At 44.4% G+C, this 26,436-nt stretch overlaps 1 protein-coding gene across 2 annotated transcripts; it reads left to right on the top strand.

Moving 5' to 3' along the window:
• Window positions 1-197: 197 nt before the first annotated feature.
• Window positions 198-26,039, top strand: suox (sulfite oxidase). 2 transcript variants are annotated; one of them, XM_029693783.1, is made up of 5 exons: window positions 198-355; window positions 19,476-19,552; window positions 21,544-21,712; window positions 21,974-22,246; window positions 23,942-26,039. In XM_029693783.1, exons 2-5 carry the CDS (start codon window positions 19,494-19,496, stop codon window positions 25,175-25,177), a joined length of 1,737 nt encoding a protein of 578 aa, XP_029549643.1. In that variant the 5' UTR covers window positions 198-355; window positions 19,476-19,493; the 3' UTR covers window positions 25,178-26,039. The 2 variants fall into 2 exon arrangements, with proteins under 2 accessions (XP_029549643.1, XP_029549644.1); XM_029693784.1 differs by lacking the exon at window positions 198-355 and adding an exon at window positions 17,873-18,115.
• The last annotated feature ends 397 nt before the right edge of the window (window positions 26,040-26,436 follow it).

Below are 26,436 nucleotides of genomic sequence, written 5' to 3'. Positions count from 1 at the left end.
TTTACTTACGGCTTGCTTTATGTTTTACCATTTGATTTGGGGATGAGATAAAAAAAAAATCTGTAGTAGCTAGTTAACCCTACTTGGCCAATTTCTGCCAGCGAGTATTCCACTATGAGCGAGTTCGTTTAACATTGCCAGTTGCCCTGGATGGGCGGATGTTGCATATTTTAGACCATTCCATTGGTGGTTAAGCAACATCTCAACCGACCCGGTGCACCAGGGCATGCAAGACGAACTCGCCCACTGACAATCAAACTACGTACGCAACCGGCTAGTGGAGGAGAGCTCGAGCCTCGAGGACTTGTCAGCAGTGCATCTGGAATATTACAAAATAGACAATATTAAAGTTTAGGTGAGTAACAGTTAATGTCACCTTCTCGTTAAGATATTAATGTATTGTTTCTATTCAATTATTGGAATGCAAGAACACTAGCCACACCTAGAAATACTATTGAGTGGCTTGTTTATGAAATGGTCCTGACATGGCTAGCTGGCAAATCCACATGCTAGCTAATGCTAAAGTACTGTAACTAGTTTGCGGCTGGTAGCAGCTATGATACAAGCCATGACATTTTATCAGGTCTTTGCCATCCATCCGATTTTCTGATTATGCAGGCACATCAAAGGTAACGTTAGGTAATTAATTACATTAAATCATGAGTATTTCTTAATCAATTGAACCGTTGATGCCATTCGAAATAAGGGAATGTGGAATTAGTGCTGTAGCTAATATGGTTTTGATTACTTAAGAAAAAACACACACACGTATAGCTCATTTATGTATGTTGTGGTGGTTGCCTAAAAAGTCAAATGTTGTAGCGAACGGTGGACCAAAAATCGAACCCGGGTCACTGGTGTGAAACATCATCAATCATCGCGTCAATAGTGACGTCACTTGGTAGGAATTATAACACTGCTGACGCAACACTGCCTAACTGGAAGGCACGTTCCGTTTCTTCGTATGCTTAGCCCCCCTTACAAGTCCGGGCCGTGCGTTCCGATGGCCTCACAGCAGTCATCCCACTTTTGACACGAACGGCAAGGCATCGAACCCGGCTCGCTGGCGTGAAAGCCAAACACCCGAGTTGCGTCAATATTCAGTAGGGTTAACTCTCTTAGTTGGAATTGTACTGTGGCTCATATAGCAGGATCACTATAATACAATTGCGGTGTCCAGGATTTGTTACTCTGTGTGTTTATATTGTATCAAGCCAGGATGCTGTGTTTAAAGTATATTTGACTTTTGATTAAAAACCTACTAAAAGGGTGTTTACCACATGAGTGCCTCAATGTGCATGAAAATGAGTAAATGCACTCTTTCAGTGTCCAGGATGTTTGCTTCTAGGAAGGAAGCCCCGGGATGCTGTGTTTGACGTGTTATCACGATCGGTCTTAGGTAGATTTATGATGGACAATAAACCACTTAAAACAGTTGATTAATCACCAACTTTAAACTCTTCTGATAGTGTAGTCAGGTAATTCTCATGAAACCCGTTTTAACCCTGGCAGTAGTTGAATTACACTGAACTAAAATATAAATGCAACAATTTGAAAGATTTGTATGAGTTTTTTAAAATTTGTTTATTTTTAATTGAACCTTTAACTAGCCAAGTCAGTTAGAACAAATTCTTATTTACAAGGACGGCCTACCGTTCATTTTAGGCCCTAATCTATGGATTTCATGTGACTGGGAATACAGATATGCATGTGTTGGTCACAGATACCTTTTTAAAAAAGGTAGGGTCAAGGATCAGAAAACCAGTCAGTATCTGGTGTGACCACCATTTGCCTCATGCAGCATGACACATCTCCTTTGTATAGAGTTGATCAGGTTGTTTATTGTGACCTGTGGAATGTTGTTCCACTCCTCCTCAATGGCTGTGCGAAGTTGCTGGATATTGGCGGGAACTGGAACACGCTATCGTACACGTCAATCTAGAGCATCCCAAACATGCTCAACAGGTGACATGTCTGGTGGGTATGTAGGCCATGAAAGAAGTGGGACATTTTTAATCTTCTAGGAATAGTGTAGAGATCCTTACGACATAGGGCCGTGTGTTATTATGCTGAAACATGAGGCGATGGTGGCGAATGAATGGCATGACAATTGCCCTCAGGATCTCATCGCGTTATCTCTGCATTCAAATGGCCATCAAAAAATGCAATTGTGTTTGTTGGCTGTAGCTTATGCCTGCCCATACCATAACCCCACTGACACCATGGGGAACTCTGTTCACAACGTTGACATCAGCAAACCACTCGCTCACACAATGCCATACACGCTGTCTGCCATCTGCCTGGTACAGTTAAAACTGGGATTCATCCGTGAAGAGCACACTTCTCCACCGTGCTAATGAACATCGAAGGTGAGCATTTGCCCACTGAAGTCGATGCCGAACTGCAGTCAGGTCAAGACCCTCTTGAGGGCGACAAGCATGCAAATTAGCTTCCCTGAGATGGTTTCAGACAATTTTTGCGAAAATTCTTAGGTTGTGCAAACCCACAGTTCCATCATCTGTCTGGGTGGCTGGTCTCAGACGATCCCGCAGGTGAAGAAGACGGATGTGGAGATCCTGTGCTGGTGTGGTTACACGTGGTCTGCGGTTGTGAGGCCGGTTGGACATACTGCCAAATTCTCTAAAACGACGTTGGTGGCAACTTATAGTAGAGAAATTATCATTAAATTCTCTGGCAACAGCTCTGGTGCACATTCCTGCAGTCAACATGCCAATCCCTCAAAATGTGAGACATCTGTGGCATTTTGTGTGGCAAAATTGCACATTTTAGAGTGGCCTTTTATTGTCCCCAGCACAAGGTGCACCTGTGTGATTGTGTTGTTTAATCAGCTTCTTGATATGCCACACCTGTCAGGTGGATGGATTATCTTGGCAAAGGAGAAATTTTCACTAACGGGTATAAACAAATGTGATTTGAATTTAAGAGAAATAAGCTTTTTGTGCATATGGAACATTTCTGGGATCTTTTATTTCTGTACATGGGACCAACAGTTTACATGTTGCATTTATATTTATTCAGTGTAGAAAACCATGATGCATCTTCAACAATCAACTATCATTCTGAAGACTAAGATGTCTGATTTAAAATACATTTTACATTTACATTTACATTTTAGTCATTTAGCAGACGCTCTTATCCAGAGCGACTTACAGTAGTGAATGCATACATTATATAATTTTACATTTTCACACTTAATTTTTTACATTTTAACCCCAAATTCTCATTACCGAAATGCGTCCAGATGAAATTCTCAGGTAATTTTTTATATACCTGCGTTGGTGGTTGTGGTAAAATGCATAATATCTGATCAAGTGCCACTTTCGTGAGGGTCACCCACAGCTCTGACTGGTGTTAGGCGGTACTATCAGCAACTGATATGAGATGATACTGATATGAGTAAATGATGCAGGTAGCTGCTAAAGTCATAAACAGGAATTTAAACAAGACTTAAATAAGTGTTGATACAACATGTATAGGTTATTAATACTACAAGGGCCCAGAGTTTCCCACAGTTAGCCTACTTCTACTTTCCTTACTGAATCTCCTTTTGTAATCCTTTTGTAACAATCTACTTTTGTAACAGTTCTGAATGGGTTGAGAAAAGACCTGACTCTGACAAGCTAGCCCTCCCCTTGGTTCACGCCCCTTGGCTAGTTTGGCTTGGTAGCCCTTGATTGGTCGATGAGGAGGCGTTGAAGGAGATGGAAAGACCTATTGGTTGCTGGAGCAGAACTGGTATAGGGTGAAGTTGCCCCTAGATGCTGATCTGGGGTCAGTTTTGCATTTCCCCCACTATTGGTTAAGGTTAGTATCGAGGAAGGGAAGCTTATCCTAGATCTGTATCTAGGGCAGGGATGGGTAACTTCAGCCCTCGGGGGCCGGAGTGGTGTCACACTTTTTCTCCATCCCCTAGCACGCACAGCTGATTAAACTAATTACTCTCTGAACTGAAGTTGATTATTGGAGTCAGGTGTGTTAGCTGGGGCAAAAGTGCAACACCAATCAGGCTCCCGATCTAGGGGAAACTTCACTCCGGGGCAGTGAAACAGAGCAGTTAATATCGAGTTATAGTGAGTTAACGGGAACTGGATATCTCATATGACAAATGCCCCTTAAATTGTTAAGGATAACCTTTCTATTTGAAACCGTATATTATCAACACTGAGTCATTTAGGACACAGAGTTCCATAGACATTGAACTGAAACTGAACAGTTTAGCCCTATTCCTGCCATGTGAGATTTTCACTCTATAGATATAACTAGGGACTGTACTGTACACACAGTATAGTGAACAGGTTACTTCATGGGTTATGACAGGTCTACTTTGAACAATTATTTTGAACTTTGGTTCATGCCCTGGTTGTATTGTTGGGTGCATGCCCTACTCATACTCGGGTCACCCAGGCACAGTGAAATCTGATAGCACTGACTCTCTTTTTAGGTCACACACACACTCTGGGCTCTATTTTAACAAACCTAGGCCTAACGCAATGGTAAATCTTAGTGCTGGCGGTAGCGTTATAGGTTTGGGGGTGTGGCAGAAATATTTTAGCTATTTTCACAATCGGAATTATGGGTGCGGTAGTGCGAAAGGACTGGGTTTTGATACATAAATTAGTTGTAGGTGTGTGTAGACTTGACCCCCTCACTGGCCAATCAGAACGTGCTTCAGGGCTAAATATGTGGTTGCTTCAAGTTGGGTATACAGTCTTTTATGTATTGCATTGCCATAAACTCCAATAAGAATGTTAGTCCGTTACTGCATAGTTTGTTAAATAGGCCTAAATACATTTAGTTTCTCTAGGCTATCTCATCTTTCCTAAATAAGTTGAACATGTTTGCGGTCTACATTGTAGGAAGCCTAATTACATGGCTTCAATAAATGGGTTTGGTTGTTTAGCAACAAAACCGACATGTGTGTGTGCGCAACTATGGGGCAAAGCAGATGGGGTTGGCTTAGAATGTACATGATATTTAGTCTCCAATGTTTATTGAAAACAGAAATGCATTTGCACAATGACCACTTGTTGTCTCTCAAATACATTGTTACAGTTGTTGGTTAGCTAGCTTGTGAATTGTAGCCATATTAGCATTAGTATTGCCATGAAATCAGTCAAAACACCTCAAAACAAGACATGGTATCAAGAACAAGATGAAACTAGCTGAAACGAGCCACGTACGATTCCCCACATGGCAGTTTCTTGTCATTGTTGGTAGCCATCTGGCCGTCCAGAATCACAACAACTCTGACTTCTGCCCCATTGAAGCGTGTGCATTGTTTTCGTGACGTTTTCATCTAGCCCATCTATATGGAAATATACTGAACAAAAATATAAATGCATCATGTAAAGTGTTAGTCCCACGTTTCATGAGCTGAAATAAAAGATCCCAGAAATGTTTCACACACACAAAAAGCTTATTTCTCTCAAATTGTGTGCCCAAATTTGTTTACATCCCAGTTACTGAGAATTTCTTCTTTGCCACGATAATCCATACACCTGGCAGGTGTGGCAAATCAAGAAGCTGATCAAACAGCATTATCATTACACAGGTGCACCTTGTGCTGGGGACAATAAAAGGCCACTCTAATGTGCAGTTTTGTCATGCAATGCCACAGATACAGAAAGTTTTGAGAGAATGTGCAATTGGCATGCTGACTGCAAGAGTGTCCACCAGAGCTGTTGCCAGATAATTGAATGTTCATTTCTCTACCATAAGCCACCTCCAACGTTGTTTTAGAGAATTTGGCAGTATGTCCAACCGGCCTCTCAACTGCAGACCACATGTAACCACGCCAGCCCAGGACCTCCACATCTGGCTTCTTCACCTGCGGGATCGTTTGAGACCAGCCATCTGGACAGCTGATGAAACTCAATAGTTTTTCTGAATGTGATAAAGCCTTTTTGTGGGTAAAAACTTATTCTGATTGGCTGGGCCTAGCAACCCAATGGGTGGGCCTATGCCCTCCCAGGCCCATCCATGGCTGCGCCCCTGCCCAGTCTTGTGAAATCCATAGATTAGGGCCTAATTTATTTATTTCAATTGACTGATTTCCTTATATGAACTGGAACTGTGAAATTGTTGCGTTTTTATATTTTTCTTCAGTATATATTGTTAAACATAGCATTCACACTGATATAGGGGCTAGACCCACTGTAAATTACATTATGTCTGCCATGTCTGAGCCATGGACTTGTCAAACATTGTCAATAAGCAAGATTCAATTCACTATTGACAAGGCTTAGAAGAGTGAATAATTCTAATCAAAACGAAACAACTTGTTTTAAATAGGCTATGTTGAAATACAGTTACAGGCACCATAATTGCTCCCTGTGGGCATATAATATTAAAGGAAAAAATCTACCCAAAACCACTATTCCTATAGTTTCCAGTGTTAAATAACACTAATCGAATCTTTACATGGCGTAGCCTAGTTAAAATGCATTAGGGTCTTGCCGGGCCAATAGGTTGATGTGCTTTCTCTCTATGTTCAGCTGTATTAGGCAACAGTTGGTTATTATGGTATGTATTAAAAAGCTGTCTAATATAATCTAGCAATGTAAGTCATTACTTTATTACTCTCATTTTGAGAAGATTTTTTAACATCTCAGAATAGGACGCTGCCCCTTTAAGACAACAGCCTTTAAAAAGAGATACTGATCTGGCTACAGTATGCTCGCCAAGATTAATGCTAAGTGTCTTTTTGTAGTTTTCTTTGTGCAGACTATCAACAGTAGTTTGCATATTACTAGGATGTTCACAATTGAACGTTTACTTGTAAATCAATTAACCTAAATTCAGAAAGTGGATTGATGAGAGCTTATTTTTACTCTCGACAGCTCATATGTGCTGTGTGAACGCATCAATTTAGCTATGTACTTCTCGAGAAGTTGTGACTCGCGAGGAGCGTTGTTGAATGAACGTCCGATCATATTGCTCAAATACAAATAGCATGACTTTTTTGCGTGTAGTCTTTAATGATTTTCAATAAATTAGTAAGCTGACAACGTCACGAAAACGATGCACACGCTTCAACGGGGCAGAAGTCTGTGAGTTGTTGTGATTCTGGATGGCCAGATGGCTACCAACAATGACAAACTGCCATGTGGGGAATCGTACGTGACTCGTTTCAGATAGTTTCAGGTCAATTCTAATATGGCTTAAATTCACTAGCTAGCTAAACAACAACTGTAACAATGTATTTGAGAGGAAACAAGTGCTCATTGTGCAAGTGTATTTATGTTTTCAATAAAAATTGGAGATGAAATATAGTTGACATTGTCTTGTTTTGTACGCTTTGTACAAATAATAAAACGCAGAACTACAGCATGTTTCTTAACATAACTCTTTATTAACTAGCTACAACTGCATGTTCGCCTATCTCCAACCACGATCAACTGACGATGCCCTAACCGTCTGGGTGGTCTTAACCAATCACTGCACAGTAGGATACGGCGGTAAAATGCATCCAATTATAATTCAGTATGTATTCACATATGAATATTACATCCCCCTTCTTTTAAAACAAAATACAAATGTTTACATATTCTAAGCTTTTCTTTTGAATACATGCTCTGTAGTTTGAACTCAAGGTAAGTAACCATTTATATTGCATAACACACCAACTGAATCAACATAGACTCTGAAACAATGATCCAACATACTGTTACTTTTAGAACAAGGGATTCTCAGCAACTCAGCTTTTACTGTAGAAATCTTAACATTTCAAACAAATACAATACCAAAGCATTTCAAGTGAACTTTCAATAACAAGTTTACAGTCTGGAACTCTTTTAGGGCAGCGATCCGCCTACACCACATTTCACAGGTCGAGGACAGCTCTGGGCTTGACCTCTCTTCCTGACCTTGTGCGATATGATGTTGAGCATGCTTCTGTGTCAGTCAACAGCTCTTGTGGTGTTGCAGGTAAGTATGGTGTATGTTGTGCTGTGTGTGTGTTTAGTCCATCACGTTCTCTTTCAGGGGAACAGTTCATCTCATCAGTGTGTTGTTCTTTTGTGTTCAGTAAGTGACGACGATTGCGGCGGTACACTGCTCCTTCTGCTGTGCGGACGTGATATGAACGTTCAGTGTCAGCTGGCTGGATGACGACTGCTGGCTTCCAGAGGCCATGCTCCTGGATTCTAACTGACTCTCCGTCGATCAGTGGTCTAGCTGACCTGTCGTAGTATCGCTTTTGTTGTTGTTGTCTCTGTGCACGTTTTCCATGCATTTCATTGTAGCTGACGACCTCAGGTTGCAGCTGCTGGTTGGTGCTGGGAAGGGTTGAGCGAAGTCTGCGGCTCATCAACAGCTGGGCTGGTGATTTGAAGTTGTCAACTGGAGTGTTGCGGTATTCAAGGAGACTGAGATAGGGGTCTCTCTTGTCTGCTTTTGCTTTGTCCATGAGTGATTTAGCAATCTGCACAGATTTTTCAGCAAGGCCATTACTTTGAGGGTAATATGGGCTTGTGGTGACATGTGTGAACTCCCATGCTTTTGTGAAGGATTCAAACTCATTTGATTTGTAACAGGGCCCATTGTCAGATATTAAAGTCTCTACAATGCCATGCCTGGCAAAGGCTGCTTTTAGCTTGTGTATCACAGCTGCAGATGTGGTGCTGTGAAGCTTGTCGAGTTCGAAGTATCTGCTGTAGTAGTCCACTGTTACGATGTAGTCCTCGTTGTTCCAGGTGAACAGATCGGTTGCCACGACCTGCCAGGGTCGGTCTGGGATACAGTGAGGTAACATTGGCTCTTTGGTGTTTGAGGGGCGTCTTTCAAGACAGATGGTGCATCTACCAACAATGTCCTCTATTTGTTTGCACATTCCAGGCCAAAACATAATGTCCCGTGCTCTCTGTTTGCACTTTTCCATGCCCATGTGTCCAGCATGGATCTTTGTCAAAATCTCTTCTCTGAGACTGGTAGGAATAATGATTTTCTCTCCTTTGAAAATGATTCCGTTGATCTGTGATAGTTCATCACGATGGTTCCAGAATTCTGAGACGCTCTGAGGGCATTTTCTCCTCTCCTCAGGCCATCCATCCTGTATGACTTCCCTCAGCTGTGTGAGTTGAGAGTCCTTTCCTGTTTCTGCTTGGATCTCCTTCAGTTTTGTGTCACTAACTGGTAAGTTGCTGTACACAGTGTGTACTTGCATGTCCATGCCTTCACTGAGGCTGCTGTCCTTGTAGGTAAGAAACTTCCTGGAGAGTGTGTCTGCGACAGGGATGTCTTTGCCTGGACGGTGAGTGATTGTGAAGTTGTATTTTTGTAGTTGAAGGATCATTCTCTGTAGCCTTGGCGGGGCTGCAGCTAGTGGTTTCCTCATGATTGACTCAAGAGGCTTGTGGTCGGATTCCACAATGACTTGTCGTCCATATACGTACTGATGGAAACGTTTACATCCGAACAGAATGGCATAGAGCTCCTTTTCAATTTGAGCGTAGTTGATTTCACAGTCTGTGAGAGATTTGGAAGCGTAGCCGATGGGCTTTCCTTCTTGCAGTAGCACTGCACCTAGTCCATACTTCGACGCGTCCACTTGGAGTCTGAGCTCTTTGTTGGGGTCGTAGTAGGCAAGGATTGGTCCTGGTTCTCTCGTGATCAAGTCTTTCACATTCTGGAAAGCAATGTCGTGTTGCTTGTCCCAAAGAAACTCACTGGACTGCTTTAGCAGTTGACGCAGGGGTGCATTAGCATTGGAGAGGCTGGGTGCGAACTTGGATAAGTAGTTGACCATGCCAAGCACTGTTTCCAGCTCTGCACGGTTTTTTGGTGGCTCCATTTCTTTTATGGCTGAGATCTTCTGTGGATCTGGCTTGATTCCATTCGCTGTGAGAAGATGTCCGAAGTAGCTGACCTCTGTAGCGCCGACTGTGCTCTTCTCTGGGTTGAGCCGGACTCCTCTCTCGCGGGATCTTTGCAGCATCGCGCGGAGGTTTCGGTCGTGCTCCTCTTTGGTTCGACCATAGACAAGGATGTCATCCACAATTGCCACAACTCCGTCGAGGCCTTCGTACACTTCGTCGATCTTTCGCTGAAACTCGTCTTGGGCTGAGATAATCCCAAAAGGCAGGCGACGGAACCTGTAGCGTCCAAACGGTGTGTTGAATGTTGTGAGCTTAGATGACTCTTCTGTGAGCTTGATAGCCCAGTAGCCTGATCTAGCGTCCATGACACTGAAGTAGTGTGCTCCCGCTAGCTTGTGTGTGATGCCATCTAGCGTCGGTAAAGGGTAATGGGGCCGTTTGATAGCCTTGTTCAAGTCTCTTGGGTCGAGGCATACTCGGAGCTTGCCTGTGCGTGGTTTCTCCACCACCACTAACGCGTTTACCCAGTCGGTCGGTTCTGTAACCTTGGTGACTATGTCAGATTGTTCCATGCTCTCCAACTCTTTCTTCAGACGGGCACGGAGAGCAAGGGGAATCTTTCTCGGGGGGTAGACCACAGGGGTTGCGTCTAAGTCAAGGTGAATGGTACATTCTCCTGGGAATAATCCTATTCCTGTAAAGACATCAGCAAACTCCTCCAGTACATTTCCTGTCTCTACTGGTGCTGTTACTGATAAAACTAGCTTGATGAGGTCCATGTCTAAACATGCTTTAAGACCTAGCACTGCAGGTGCTCTAGTGTCAACAACGTAAAAGTCCAACATCATGTCACTTTCCTTGTATTTGCATTTGAAAGTGCATGTGCCTTTTACTGGGAGCTGTTCACCACCATAACCAATCAGTCTGCGCATGGTGGGCTGTAGCTCGCACTCAGATGTCAAGCTGCGGTACTTATTCAGAGGAATAATGTTTACTTGTGCACCAGTGTCTAGTTTGAACGTTAGCTTTGTGCCTTGTGTTCCTATCTCAATGTCAGCAAAGGCTTGCTCTGTCTCTGATATGTGACTTTTTTGTGTCACTGAATCAATAAACAGTTCATCATCATTTGACTCTTTGATTGACATTTCATCTTCACTCACTGTGTGTACTGTTTTTCCAAGGTAAGCTCTGCACACTTTTGCAAAGTGATTCCATTTACCACATTTAGTACACTGTTTGCCTTTAGCTGGGCAATTTCCTTGTTCGCCATGCACTTTGTATCCACAATATCCACATGTTTTGGGGCGTTTTGAGTCTGTGTCGCTCTGTTTTGGAGTTATGTCTCTCTCCGTTCTGAAACGCACTCTCTGGGCACCGGAGGTGTGCTTTGATGTCTGCCTGACTGCGTGCACTGCTTGTTCACGTGATGCGCTCGTGCTGCGGCGCAAAATGGTTTTCATCTGAGCCTGTGCTAGCTCGTGAGATCTGGCTATGTCGATAGCTTTGTCCAGCGTTAGCTCAGACCCAACATTCAAAAGTTTCTCTCTCACTCGCGGTGAGTGTATTCCAAATACAATACGGTCCCTGACCATCTCATCCTTGTTTGCATAATCAGTCTTTCACAAGCAGACGCAGCTCAGTCACAAACGGTTCAAAAGACTCGCTAGCTCCCTGTACTTTCTCATGGAATTTGTACCTAGCGAAAATTGTATTAGTCTTCGGCACAACATATGCTTCAAAACGATCGTAGTAAGTTTTCAGTACCTTTGATTCAGCCTCGGTAAGTGTCCATGTGTTGTAAATATCTCTCCCTTTTTCACCGATCCAGAGGAGCAGGTAGCTGCACTTTTCCTCTTCTCCTCTTTCCTTCAGAGGACCCGTGAACATCAGCTCCACATGCTGTTTGTACTTACGCCATGCATCGGGTAAGTTTGTAGACTCCCAGTCCATTCGAGGTGAAGGAACTCCAGAAAAATCCATCTTTTAAGACCATTTACTCTGACACCATGTCTTGTTTTGTACGCTTTGTACAAATAATAAAACGCAGAACTACAGGATGTTTCTTAACATAACTCTTTATTAACTAGCTACAACTGCATGTTCGCCTATCTCCAACCACGATCAACTGACGATGCCCTAACCGTCTGGGTGGTCTTAACCAATCACTGCACAGTAGGATACGGCGGTAAAATGCATCCAATTATAATTCAGTATGTATTCACATATGAATATTACAGACATGTTGTCAACAATCTAAGCCAACCCTGTCTGTTTTTCCCCATAGTTGCGCACACGTCGGGTTTGTTGCTAAACAACCAACCGGTCTATGGCAGACAATGACACAGCAGGTAAATGTTGAACTGGTACGCCAAATTGCACTGAGAGGTTACTGGCTCCTGGGTGGATGAAACCCACAACAGCAGTGTCATCTGCGTATTTAAAGAATTTGTGGGCTGGATCAGAGGATTGACAATTGTTTGTGTACAGGATTGGCTAAAGTACGCAACTTGCGGGGCTCCCGTATTCACCGTTTTAGATGTGGAGATGGCGGAGTTAAATTTAACATGTTGGGTACGGTTCACAAGGAAACTGTTAATCAAGTTGATCAGTACAGAGTTGACACTCATATTCACCAGCTTATCCACCGGTAGGTGGGATTGGATGTTATTGAACGCGCTACTGAAGCCAATGAATACCACTTTAACTAGGCTATTTGCCTGTTCTAAGTGTTTGTAAATGTTGTTCAGCATGACCAGTAACACATCATCAACACCCCTGGTTTGGATTTAATTGAGACACCAGAGAGAAGATGTTTTTGTAATTATAAAAAAAAAAATATTTCATAGGTACAGATTACAGGGCATAAGTCATTATTTTCTTTTGGCCTGTTTTTTAGGTACTGGGACAATCAGCAGTTTTTTCCCATGAATCTGGAATTATCCCGCTTTCCAGTGACTACTTTCTGCTGCGACGTAAAATCACACATCAAACCTGCAATAGAAACTGTTCAAATAATTAGCAGAGACAAAGTCATTATCAACGGTCATGCAATGTCTCTTTGGTTTGCAACCCGTGTTGGTTTGTAGCTTTTGCCAGGCTTTCCTACTGTCATTGTCCTTAAAGTTTTCTAATTTGTCTTTGTATGCTGCCTTGAACTCCTTGATATTGCTTTTGAGTCTTCTCTGAATATTTTTCCTTTGCTCTTTACTACCACCAGATTTTAAACACTTGCTTTTTCTTATTGAGGAGCTCTTTTAATTCCCAAGTCACCCACGGTTTATTATTGGGGAAAATGTTGACTTTCTTTTGGGGAATAGCGAGATCCTCACAGAAATGGGTGTACTCCAAGACAGCCTCTTCCAGGTCGTCGGTGCTGTCCGTCAGGGCGGCCCAGTCAGTGGCGGTCCCGCACAGTCAGGAGTCCAGCTTTTAATCTCCATCTATTTAGCTGCAGTTGCGGTTTGTAGACTGGGATGAGCCGAACCATGTTATGAGCCGAATCCTCAAGATTGGGTAGTGTCTTGGAGGAATTCGCACCTGGGATGTTACCAAAGAGGTCCAGACAGGCTTAAATTCGGGTAGGACATGTAAAATATTGCTGGTATGATGGTAAATGTTCAGATTGACTGCACATGTTAAAGTCTCCTGTGATCATCTTTACTGCGTCAGGTGACTGTTTCAGCCTGGGATACAAGGTCATGGATCATGTCGGCAGCTGTGGGCTATGTAAACAAACAGTCGGGCTTGATTTATTTCCTGTGGCAGGTAGTATAGGTAGGTAGGGCGCACAACCCACGTGGAGTTCCAGGTCTCCGGCAGCCTCTGGAACTGCCGGTCTGCGGCCAACAAGGCAGAGTTCATCTCAGCCTATGCTACCCTCCAGTCCCTCGACTTCTTGGCGCTGACGGAAAAATGGATTACCACAGAAAACACTGATACTCCTACTGCTCTCTCCTCGTCTGACCACGTGTTCTCGCACACCTGAGAGCATCTGGTCAGCGGGGTGGTGGCACTGGAATCCTCATCTCTCCCAAGTGGACATTCTCTCTTTCTCCCCTGACCCATCTGTCTATCTCCTCCTTTGAATTCCATGCGGTCACAATCACTAGCCCATTCAAGCTTAACATCCTTACCATTTATCGCCCTCCAGGTTCCCTTGGAGAGTTCAACAATGAGCTTGACGCCCTGATAAGTTCCTTTCCTGAGGATGGCTCACCCCTCACAGTTCTGGGTGACTTTAACCTCCCTACGTCTACCTTTGACTCATTTCTCTCTGCCTCCTCCTTTCCACTCCTCTCCTCTTTTGACCTCACCCTCTCACCTTCCCCCCCTACTCACAAGGCAGGCAATACGCTTGACCTCATCTTCACTAGATGCTGTTCTTCTACTAATCTCACTGCAACTCCCCTCCAAGTCTCCGATCACTACCTTGTATCCTTTTTTCCCTCTCGCTCTCCTCCAACACTACTCACTCTGCCCCTACTCAGATGGTATTGCGCCGTCGCAACCTTCGCTCTCTCTCTCCTGCTACTCTCTCCTCTTCTATCATCTCTTCCCTCTGCTCAATCCTTCTCCAACCAATCTCCTGATTCTGCCTCCTCAACCCTCCTCTCCTCCCTTTTTGCATCCGTTGACTCTCTATGTCCCCTATCCTCCCGGCCGGCTCGGTCCTCCCCTCCTGCTCCGTGACTTGACGACTCATTGCGAGCTCACAGAACAGGTCTCCGGGCAGCCGAGCGGAAATGGAGGAAAACTAGCCTCCCTGCGGACCTGGCATCTTTTCACTCCCTCCTCTCTACATTTTCCTCCTCTGTTTCTGCTGCTAAAGCCACTTTCTACCACTAACTTCCAAGCATCTGCCTCTAACCCTAGGAAGCTCTTTGCCACCTTCTCCTCCCTCCTGAATCCCCCCCTCCCTCTCTGCGGATGACTTCGTCAACCATTTTGAAAAGAAGGTCGACGACATCCGATCCTCGTTTGTTAAGTCAAACGACACCGCTGGTCCTGCTCACATTGCCCTACCCTATGCTTTGACCTCTTTCTCCCCTCTCTCTCCAGATGAAATCTTGCGTCTTGTGACGGCCGGCCGTCCAACAACCTGCCCGCTTGACCCTATCTAGGGCTGGGCGATATATCGATATAAAAAATATATAGATATTTTAAATGTGATATGAAATTAGACCATTTCGCATATATCGATATAGTTCAAATTTGCGCTTTGATCCTTGCTCCAAGCAAGCTGCAGATCCGGAGCTCTCTGCGCTGCTCCCCGCGCCCCGCCCCTCCTCTTTCATGCACAGAGGGGGGAGGGGCAGGAACAGACACTTCAACAAACATGGAGGAAGCAACAGCGTCTGCGGAGCGTTTTGAGGAGGAATTGGTTAGTAAAAGAAAAAGCATTGGCTCAGTAATTTGGAGATGGTTCGGATTCAAAGTATCAGATGAGCTACAAAATCACGTTATATGTAGGCAGTGCCATAAAAAAGTTACAGCCAGGGGTGGAAGCACTACAAATCTTTTTCACCACCTAAAACAGTGGCACAAACTGCAATACGAAGAGTGTGTGAAACTGCGCGCTGCAGAAGCCCCAGCCGCAAGCCGTCGACAACCCGAAAAAGCTCTAGCCCCGAAACAAAGCTCACTGCAAACTTCATTTTCCCGCAGTGTGCCTAATGTCTACCTCAAGACAGCATTACTGTTTATCAAAGTAAAAAAAGAGGGGGAAATGTTTTATTGAGTTGATAGTCTGTTTCTTGTGCAACTGGTTGAGGCTGTTCAGATAAGAAATTGAGTTAACAAAAAGCAAATGGTAATCTCAGGCTGAGGTTTAAAAAACATTTTCTCAAACTGAGCACTTTATTTTGTTCTTTATTTATATATAATTGCTGCCCTTACTAGGGTTTGTCATATTTTATTATTTTGTCATGTTCGTTATTTGCATCTGTGGATTTGTTAGAAAGGAGAAGAAATCTGTAATTTGATTTTAATAAGCCATTTAAAGTTGTCAAACTAAAAAAAAGTAGACTTTTCTCATAAATATATATATTTTTTTTTTCAGAAAAAGAAAGGCCTATTTTATTTTATAGGCTATTTTTGTTTAAGATATTTTTATTTATTTAAATGTGCACCTTATGGAGCTTTGATTTCAAAAAAGGTACTCCTGTTGTTATACAGTGTTTATGTTTACATGTTATTGTTATTTGAACAGCTGAGCATTTCATCTGAACCAGGTGAAGAGCCCTGTTTATTATTTATTCATTTGATTTTTCAACTGTTCACGGAAATAGCCGGTTTCAATAAAACTACTTGAGACATGTCATATCTGGCTTTGACTTTGACTGAACATTTGCTCTCACTTTGCGGAAAAAATATCGGGATATATATCTTATATCGATATTCAGCCTAAATATATCGGAATATGACTTTTGGTCCATATCGCCCAGCCCTAACCCTATCCCCACCTCTCTTCTCCAGACCATTTTCCGGAGACCTTCTCCCTTACCTCACCTCGCTCATCAACTCATCCTTGACCGCTGGCTACGTCCCTTCCGTCTTCAAGAGAGCGAGAGTTACACCCCTTCTCAAAAAACCTACACTCGATCCCTCCGATGTCAACAACTACAGACCAGTATCCCTTCTTTCTTTTCTCTCCAAAACTCTTGAACGTGCCGTCCTTGGCCAGCTCTCCTGCTATCTCTCTCAGAATGACCTTCTCGATCCAACTCAGTCAGGTTTCAAGGCTGGTCATTCAACTGAGACTGCTCTTCTCTGTGTCACGGAGGCTCTCCGCGCTGCTAAAGCTAACTCTCTCTCCTCTGCTCTCATCCTTCTAGACCTATCTGCTGCCTTTGATACTGTGAACCATCAGATCCTCCTCTCCGAGTTGGGAATCTCCGGCGCGGCTCACTCTTGGATTGCGTCCTACCTGACAGGTCGCTCCTACCAGGTGGCGTGGCGAGAATCTGTCTCACGTGCTCTCACCACTGGTGTCCCCCAGGGCTCAGTTCTAGGCCCTCTCCTATTCTCGCTATACACCAAGTCACTTGGCTCTGTCATATCCTCACATGGTCTCTGCTATCATTGCTACGCAGGCGACACACAATTAATCTTCTCCTTTCCCCCTTCTGATAACCAGATGGCGAATTGCATCTCTGCATGTCTGGCAGACATATCAGTGTGGATGACGGATCGCCACCTCAACATGAACCTCGGCAAGACTGAGCTGCGCTTCCTCCCGGGGAAGGACTGCCCTTTCCATGATCTCGCCATCACGGTGGACAACTCCATTGTGTCCTCCTCCCAGAGTGCTAAGTGCCTCGGCGTGACCCTGGACAACACCCTGTCGTTCTCCGCTAACATCAAGGCGGTGACCCGATCCTGTAGGTTCATGCTATACAACATTCGCAGAGTACGACCCTGCCTTACACAGGAAGCGGCGCAGGTCCTAATCCAGGCACTTGTCATCTCCCGTCTGGATTACTGCAACTCCCTGTTGGCGAGGCTCCCTGCCTGTGCCATTAAACCCCTACAACTCATCCAGAACGCCGCAGCCCGTCTGGTGTTCAACCTTCCCAAGTTCTCTCACGTCACCCCGCTCCTCCGCACACTCCACTGGCTTCCAGTTGATGCTCGCATCTGCTACAAGACCATGGTGCTTGCCTACGGAGCTGTGAGGGGAACGGCACCTCCGTACCTTCAGGCTCTGATCAGGCCCTACACCCAAACAAGGGCACTGCGTTCATCCACCTCTGGCCTGCTGGCCCCCCTACCGCTGTGGAAGCACAGTTCCCGCTCAGCCCAGTCAAAACTGTTCGCTGTTCTGGCACCCCAATGGTGGAACAAGCTCCCTCACGACGCCAGGACAGCAGAGTCAATCACCACCTTCCGTAGACACCTGAAACCCCACCTCTTTAAGGAATACCTGGGATAGGTTATAGTAATCCTTCTACCCCCCCCCAAAAAAAGATATAGATGTACTATTGTAAAGTGGTTGTTCCACTGGATATCATAAGGTGAATGCACCAATTTGTAAGTCGCTCTGGATAAGAGCGTCTGCTAAATGACGTAAATGTACAGACCTGGTGCTTCGTTGTGATATGGGCTGAATTACAGTATTTCTTGTTGATGAACTCAAACTCCTTTGCCTTTCTTCTTACCAGAGTTGATGCTTCGGTCCATTCTAATGATTGTGTAGCCGTCCAGCTCCACTGCAGAGTCGGGTTCCTGTTCCATAAGCCAGGTCTCAGACAGATCAGGCAGGATTGCCGGTACTCGGAAAGGTATTGCCTGTAGCTCGTCAGTAGGCTTGGGCGGTATACCGTATACTGGGGTATTTGGAAATAGCCACGGGATAGTTTTCAATACTGTTGGGGGGAAAAAATCTTTTTTTTTTTTTCAATAAATTTTCATTTTTGTAGCAACTTTTTAATAACCAAATACCTGTAGTTAACTTGTGCAATACGTTAGGAGATAAAGCAGATCACATTCTTCATTTCACCTGTCACACTATTTTACGTTATGAAACGTATTGTAGTTCCCCAGTTGAGCCAGTCGCATGTTTGTTTGTAAATAGCACAACGTGAGAAAGCGGGAGCAGGTGAGTCCAGCTGTGTATTGACAGTAATCACATTTTATATTGAAAGTCCATTGTAGTGTAAACTTGCAGCCAAGGTTCTAAGATTAAGCAGGATATCTTGTGTATGATATCTGCGGTTGCGGCTCGCTATATCCATTGATGGTTAGGTTGACAGCTTGATTGGTGCATTTCACTTAAAACATATCTTTTTTAAACTAACAAAAGTACTGCTATTTGCCTCATTATTAGCTATCTGATTTCATACCACTAAAAACTTCGGTTGATTGGGGTGGATCGCAACTTTTAAAACACATTAAATAAACAAGCACGAAAATGACAAGCACAAATGACCGTGTCTCTGCAAGAGCAGCCCCCATACATAATATGTTTTATAAACATCATGGAAGGATCATACAGATTGCATTCACTCACTGTTTTGCTGCTCCTAAACTTGATCTTTTAATAAAGCTTTGGTGATTTTAATATTTATTTAAAGCAGTCTCACGAACCAAATCCTTTGTTGATAGGCTGCTATTTGGGAATGCATTGGGCATGACAAAAAAAACCCGGCTACGCTGAAATGAAAAACCAAGCAATCTGTGTTATTGTTAAGACCTGCTTTTGGTTGGACTCAACTTTCGTGCTGCATGCAATTGTCACTTTTGTGCTTGCTTTAACGACATGCCTCAAATATTGCCACCCCTCCCACCTCAGCACAAGTGGGCTGATGTTAGACAGGGAAATTGCCAAACCTGGCATAAGGGATGGAAAGTGCCAGTTTTTACATGACAAAATTGCAAACAAAAAAATTGAGTCCTCGATGTTCAATTTCACACACATCTTGGATACAACTATGATTACAGATCTCAGGTACAGATCTACCATGTTATAATATGACAGAACAGTAGACTCAGCATTTCTCACGAGGCGGTTGACTGTTAAAAAGAATGACATCCATGTTTTGTACAGGTCCATGTTATGGGTATGTTTAAATGAGATGTTCATGTTAGGGGAAGGTGTATATTTGTGCTTCTTGTTTATTAATTGTACTTGTTTCCCCTCAGACTACCAACACCAATGCAATGCTGCTCCTCAGACACTGTCGATGCCTAACCAGAGTAGGCCTTCTCAAGACTCAAAGGTAGTCAGAAAATAAGCTGCATTTGTTACCTTTCATAAAACATATATCACTAACTGCATGGCCATTCTGGCAGACCTGGCATCTGCCTTGTCTCCTTATTGCTATAGTCCACTTTAATGACCTGTTTATGTCTTGCCTAGTCAAAGGTCTGAGTCGGAACAGCCACTAAAAAGATCTTGCATGTCTTTAAAAAAAATATTTTATATACACCAGCCACCCAGGGCTGTCAGCCAGCAAAGTGCAAGGCAGGGCCAGTATGTCCTGACAGATTTAAAGGAATAATTTTCACTACGGCTAACTGCGTCCCAAATGTCATGCTATTCCGTAGCATTCGGAAAGTATTCAGAACCTTGACTTTTTAAAAATTTTGTTAAGTTACAGCCTTATTCTAAAATTGATTAAATTGTTTTTTCCCTTCATCAGTCTACACAGAATAACCCATAATGATAAAGCAAAAACCGTCTTTTAGAAATTTTTGCACATTTCAAAAAGATTATATTTAAAAGATAGAACATTTACATAAGTATTCAGACCCTTTACTCAATACTTTGTTGAAGCACCTTTGGCAGCGATTACAGCCTTGTGTCCTCTTGGGTATGACGCTATAAGCTTGGCACACCTGTATTTGGGGAGTTTCTCTTCATTCTTCTCTGCAGATCCTCTCAAGCTCTGTCAGGTTGAATGGTGAGCGTCGCTGCACAGCTATTTTTATGTCTCTCCAAAGATGTTCGATCGGGTTCAAGTCCGGGCTCTGGTTGGGTCACTCAAGGACATTCAGAGACTTGTCCTGAAGCCACTCCTGCGTTGTTTTGGCTGTGTGCTTAGGGTTGTTGTCCTGTTGAAAGGTGAACCTTCTCCCCAGTCTGAGGTCCTGAGCGCTCTGGAGCATGTTTTCCTCAAGGATCTCTCTGTACTTTGCTCCGTTCATCATTCTCTCAATCTTGACTAGTCTCCCAGTCCCTGCCACTGAAAAACATCCACACAGCATGATGCTGCCACCCCCATGCTTCACCGTAGGGATGGTGCCACGTTTCCTCCCGACGTGACTCTTGGCATTCAGCCCAAAGAATTCAATCTTGGTTTCATCAGACCAGAGAATCTGGTTTCTCATGGTCAGAGAGTCCTTTTAGGTGCCTTTTGGCAAACACCAAATGGGCTGTCGTGCCTTTTACTGAGGAGTGGCTTCCGTCTGGCCACTCTACCATAAATGCCTGATTGGTGGAGTGCTGCAGAGATTGTTGTCCTTCTGGAAGGTTCTCCCATCTCCACAGAGGAACTCTGGAGCTCTGTCAGAGTGATCTCTGTCTACAAAATGTAGAAAATGTCTAAATACTTTCCAAATGTACTGTACATAGTGCACTACTTTTGACCAGGACCCAAAGTAAAAAGTGATCAAAGGTAGTGCACTAAATAGGAATGTGGCCCTAGTGTCAGAAGCTGGGTTAATGATTTCCAAGCAGGAGCAGAGATAATCAATTACCTCCTTATCAAACGAGCTTCTGAAATACAGATTTGTCTCCCCCTTTATTTGTTTAGTTAGTCTTATTGCTTATTGATATGAACTGTAACCAGTTTGCCTGACCTCTAACATCTTTAAGGAGTGGAGTCTCCTAGGAGAGGCCTCTGTCTGGCTTATCAGGTGAAATCTGGACCATAGAAACCATTTTAACAAGTCAGTTAAGTCTAATGGGCCGACACCTTTTTAGAATAGCCCTCTGGTCCATGAATAGAAAAAGCTTTTGTCAGTTGCATAGTTATGCCTTATCTTACAGCAGGATCTACTCAAGTATATTTGCACTGCCTACCATAACTTGTCCTTTGTATGGACATGGGTGTAACTATCTGTAACATGAATGCATTCAGTACATGAGTAAATTGCTAGGTGTGTCTCAAATGACTCCCTATATAGTGCACTGCTTTTGGCCAGAGCCATTTGGGGCGCACCCCTAGTGTTTGTCTGATTGTGACACTGATCTGTGTGTCTCCTACAGGGTGCAGTTGTTGCAGGGTGCGGCCCTTCCTGTGGCAGTGTGTAGCAGTCACAGGGGGCATAAGTCAGGGCAGTACCAACGCAGCCATGGCCCCAACTGGAGACATGCCCTGGCAGGGCTGCTGGCTGGGACAGGGGCTGTACTGGCCTATGGCCTCCACCACAGCCAGGTGAGAGGGACAGTCTGCGTACTAATAGCAGGTGTGATGGAAGTTGTGGTGCATTTATGCTATGATACTATTGGAGAAATCTATCCTACAATATGGGCATTTAACAGCATTTATAGTTTTTCAAAGCTGTATATTGTTCAGTACAATTCGTTTTGTTACCTGTTTTGTAGCATGAATAATGTCAAAAATTTCTTTTCGGTATGTTTCTACTCCTTTTTTTTTCTGTAGCTGATATTTGGCTGTTATTTGTCTTCTCTCCAGACTGAGCAGGCAGCCACCACTATAGTCCAGCCCATAGCCCCAGCCTCCTCTCTGCCCATCTACACCCAGGACGAGGTCACCAAACACCGCTCTGTTGAGGAGGGCGTCTGGGTCACCTACAAGGGCAGTGTCTATGACATCACAGAGTTTGTGTCCATGCACCCTGGTGGTGATAAGATCCTGCTCGCAGCAGGTGGGGCTCTGGAGCCCTTCTGGGCTCTGTACGCCGTTCACAGCCAAGACCACGTGCTGGAGATCCTGTCTGAGTATAAGGTGGGTGAGCTGTGTGTGGTCTGTTATCTGGTCTGCGCAAGTGTGAATAATTCTAATGTTGCTACGACAGCATATCTTCCGATAACCAATTCTTATTATGAAACCTTTGTTGCAACTGACTCTTATGTTATTTAGATAAAAACAAAATGTATACAGTGCCTTCAGAAAGTTTTCAGACCCCTTGACTTTTTCCACATTTTGTTACATTACAGCCTTATTCTAAAATGGATTTAAAAAAATTAACAAATCCTCAGCAATCTACACACAATACCCCATAATGACGAAGCAAAACTTTTTTTTTTTTGCAAATGTATTAAATTAAAAACACATACCTAATTTACATAAGTATTCAGACCCTTTGCTATGAGACTTGAAATTGAGCTCAGGTGAATCCTGTTTCCATTGATCATCCTTGAGATGCTTCTACAACTTGGAGTCCCCTTGTGGCAAATTCAATTGATTGGACATAATTTGGAAAGGCACATAACTGTCTAAATAATGTCCCACAGTTGACATTGCATGTCAGAGCAAAAAACAAGCCATGAGGCTGAAGGGATTGCCCGTAGAGCTCCAAGACACGATTGTGTCAAGGCACAGATCTGGGAAAGGGTACCAAAACATTTCTGTTGCATTGAAGGTCCCCAAGAACACAGTAGCCTCCATCATTCTTAAATGGAAGAAGTTTTGAACCACCATGACTCTTCCTAGAACTGGCCACATGGCCAAACTGAACAATCGGGGGAGAAGGGCCCTGGTCAGGGAGGTGACCAAGAACCTGATGGTCACTCTGCCAGAGCTCCAGAGTTCCTCTTGGAATTTCCCAAAAGGCACCTAAAGACTCTCAGACCATGAGAAACCAGATTCTCTGGTCTGATGAAACCAAGATTGAACTCTTTGGCCTGAATGCCAAGCGTCACATCTGGAGGAAACCTCGCACCATCCCTACGGTGAAGCATGGTGGTGGTAGCATCATGCTGTGGGGATGTTTTTCTGTGGCAGAGACTGGGAAACTAGTCAGGATTGAGGGAAAGATGAACGGAGCAAAGTACAGAGAGATCCTTGATGAAAACCTGCTCCAGAGTTCTCAGGACCTCAGACTGGGGTGTAGGTTCACTTTCCAACAGGACAAGGACCCTAAGCACACAGCCAAGACAACGCAGGAGTGGCTTCGGGACAAGTCTCAATGTCCTTGAGTGGCCCGGCCAGAGCCCGGACCTGAACTCAATCTAACATCTCTGGAGAGACCTGAAAACAGCTGTGCAGCAACTCTCCCCATCCAACCTGACAGAGCTTTAGAGGATCTGTAGAGAAGAATGGGAGAAACTCCCCAAATACAAATGTGCCAAGCTTGTAGTGTCATACCCAAGACTTGAGGCTGTAATCACTGCCAAAGGTACTTCAACAAAGTACTGAGTAAAGGGTCAGAATACTTATGTGAATGTGATATTTCAGTTTTTTATATTTAATAAATTAGCAAACATTTCTAAAATCCTATTTTTGCTTTGTCATTATGGAGAATTGTGTGTAGATTGAGGAAAAAATAAAGAATTCTAATACATTTTAGAATAAGGCTGTAACCTAACAACATTTGGAAAAAGTCAAGGGGTCTGGATACTTTCTGAAGGCACTGTGTGTGTGTGTGTATGTGTGTGTGCTTTTTATTTTTTATTATAATTTTTTTTTTTATATATAAAGGTGGGTGAGCTGAGTGCGGAGGACCGGCGGAAGCAACAAAGCGTGAAATCCACGGACCCCTACTCCACGGACCCGGAGCGGCACCCTGCCCTGCGCATCAACAGTCTCAAGCCCTTCAATGCCGAGCCCCCAGCCGAAATCCTCTCCGACAACTACATCACCCCTTCGGCCATCTTTTTTAAGAGGAACCACCTGCCTGTGCCACAAGTAGACCCAAAATCCTACCGGCTGCAGGTGGAGGGTGTGCCTGGTGGAGCACCTCTGAGCCTCTCTCTGGAGGAGCTGAAGACACGCTTCCCCAAACACACAGTCACGGCCACGCTGCAGTGTGCTGGCAACCGCCGCTCGGAGATGAACAAAGTCAAGCAGGTGAAAGGGCTTAACTGGGGCATCGCTGCGATAAGTAATGCTACGTGGAGCGGCGCCAGGCTGAAGGATGTGCTGCTGGCAGCTGGCTACATGCCAGAGGTGGTCCGGCAGACATCCCACGTTCAATTTGAAGGCCTTGACAGTGACGTGACTGGCACCACCTACGGGGCATCTATCCCGCTCAACAAGGCGGTCAGTGAAGAGGGCGACGTGCTGCTGGCATACCAGATGAATGGAGAAGACCTACCTGCTGACCACGGCTATCCCGTACGGGTGGTGGTGCCGGGAACGGTGGGCGCCCGCAATGTCAAGTGGCTGGGAAAGATCATAGTGAGTGAGGAGGAGAGCAGCAGCCACTGGCAGCAGAATGACTACAAGGGCTTCTCCCCCGCCACTGACTGGGACACGGTGGATTTCAAGTCGGCCCCAGCCATCCAGGAGCTGCCCATCCAGTCGGCCATCACCCAGCCAGCGGAGGGAGCCGTGGTGGAACGCAGCGCAGAGGAGGTGACGGTGAAGGGCTACGCTTGGAGCGGGGGAGGCCGGGAGGTGGTGCGTGTCGATGTGTCTCTGGATGGGGGGCGGACCTGGCAAGTGGCGCAGCTACAGAGCAGTGAGAAGGGGCAGGTCCCGGCCCCCTCGCCACCACCCGGCAGAGCCTGGGCCTGGAAGCTGTGGGAGCTGACAGCCCCGCTGCCCCCCGCGGCCCAGGAACTGGAGATTGTGTGCAAGGCGGTGGACAACAGCTACAACATGCAGCCAGACTCAGTGGCACCTATCTGGAACCTGAGGGGAGTTTTGAGTAACGCCTGGCACAGGGTGAAAGTCACAGTCAAGGAGGATGAGGAAGAGCAGAAACTGTTGTGATTTAGGGGGTTGTGTTCAAGTCTTACAGAGTGTAGAGAGAAACAGCTGATGTTTTAACCTGCCCCTCTCCAGACAGACAGCGTGTAACACGCTAAAGCTCTGGGGGAACTGAAACTAAAAACCCCTCTGTTGACTTGTTGCGCCGCAAAACAGCTAATTCTGTTCAGTGGAGATGGAAAAAAGAAAAATCGGCATTCATCTGTGTGCAGCAAATGTTGAGCGCTTAAAGAACATTGTGGCCAGTTGGGTTAAAAAGAATCCCAAATGCACCACAAAGCAAGATAACAGAAGCAAACCTGTTGGTGTCAACAGTTGCTCAAGGACAAGCAAAAACACCTTGCCAGCGCTGTCCTTTTCATATCCTAACATCTATTCACTAACTCCTTTGGCTTGGATGACAAGCTTGCTTCCATTTCATGATTTTATATGGGTGTCATTTGCAGGATCCAGAGAATATTCTAATTCTTTGATTTGCATTGTCTTAATCCATATTGATTATAGCAATTGATAAATTGTCTATCGTATAACTAATTATTCATTGTGTAAGATCAAAAGCACTTCGATCTTGTAAGTTTCAGCGTGTGTTATCTGCTGCATTAAGCAAGGTACCATATTGTTTTGATTTTCACAGAAGTTCTGTTATATTTTTGAGAGCAATTGTTTTGCACGCAATGTATGCATTTAAATGAATCAGCGATACTGCTTTTGTCAATTGTGATAAAACATATTTCTCCACATCTCTGGTTACATGCTACATGATTGATTAGGAGCTTTAAATGAACATGTAATAAATAACACTTTAAAAAAACGTATTTAGAAATAACACAATGTTAAATATTAAACTTACACTACATGACCAAAAGTATGTTCGTCGAACATCTCATTCCAAAACAATAGGCATTAATATGGAGTTGGTCCCCCCTTTACTGCTATAACAGCCTCCACTCTTCTGGGAAGGCTTTCCACTAGATGTTGGAACATTGCTGCAGGGATTTGCTTCCATTCAGCCACGAGCATTAGTGAGGTTGGACACTGATGTTGGGCGATTAGGCCTGGCTCGCAGTCGACGTTCCAATTCATCCCAAAGGTGTTTGATGGGGTTGAGGTCAGGGCTCGTGCAGGTCATTTAAGTTCTTCCACAAAGACACTCTAATGTACTTGTCCTTTTGCTCAGATGTGTACCGGGGCCTCCCACTCTTTCTATTCTGGTTAGAGACAGTTTGTGCTGTTCTGTGAAGGGAGTAGTACACAGCGTTGTA

This window comes from Salmo trutta, chromosome 16 (genome assembly GCF_901001165.1).
Source record: "Salmo trutta chromosome 16, fSalTru1.1, whole genome shotgun sequence".
NCBI lineage: Eukaryota > Metazoa > Chordata > Actinopteri > Salmoniformes > Salmonidae > Salmo > Salmo trutta.
The sequence above is the reverse complement of the archived record's forward strand: the minus strand, read 5'-3'. Positions and strand labels throughout refer to the sequence as shown.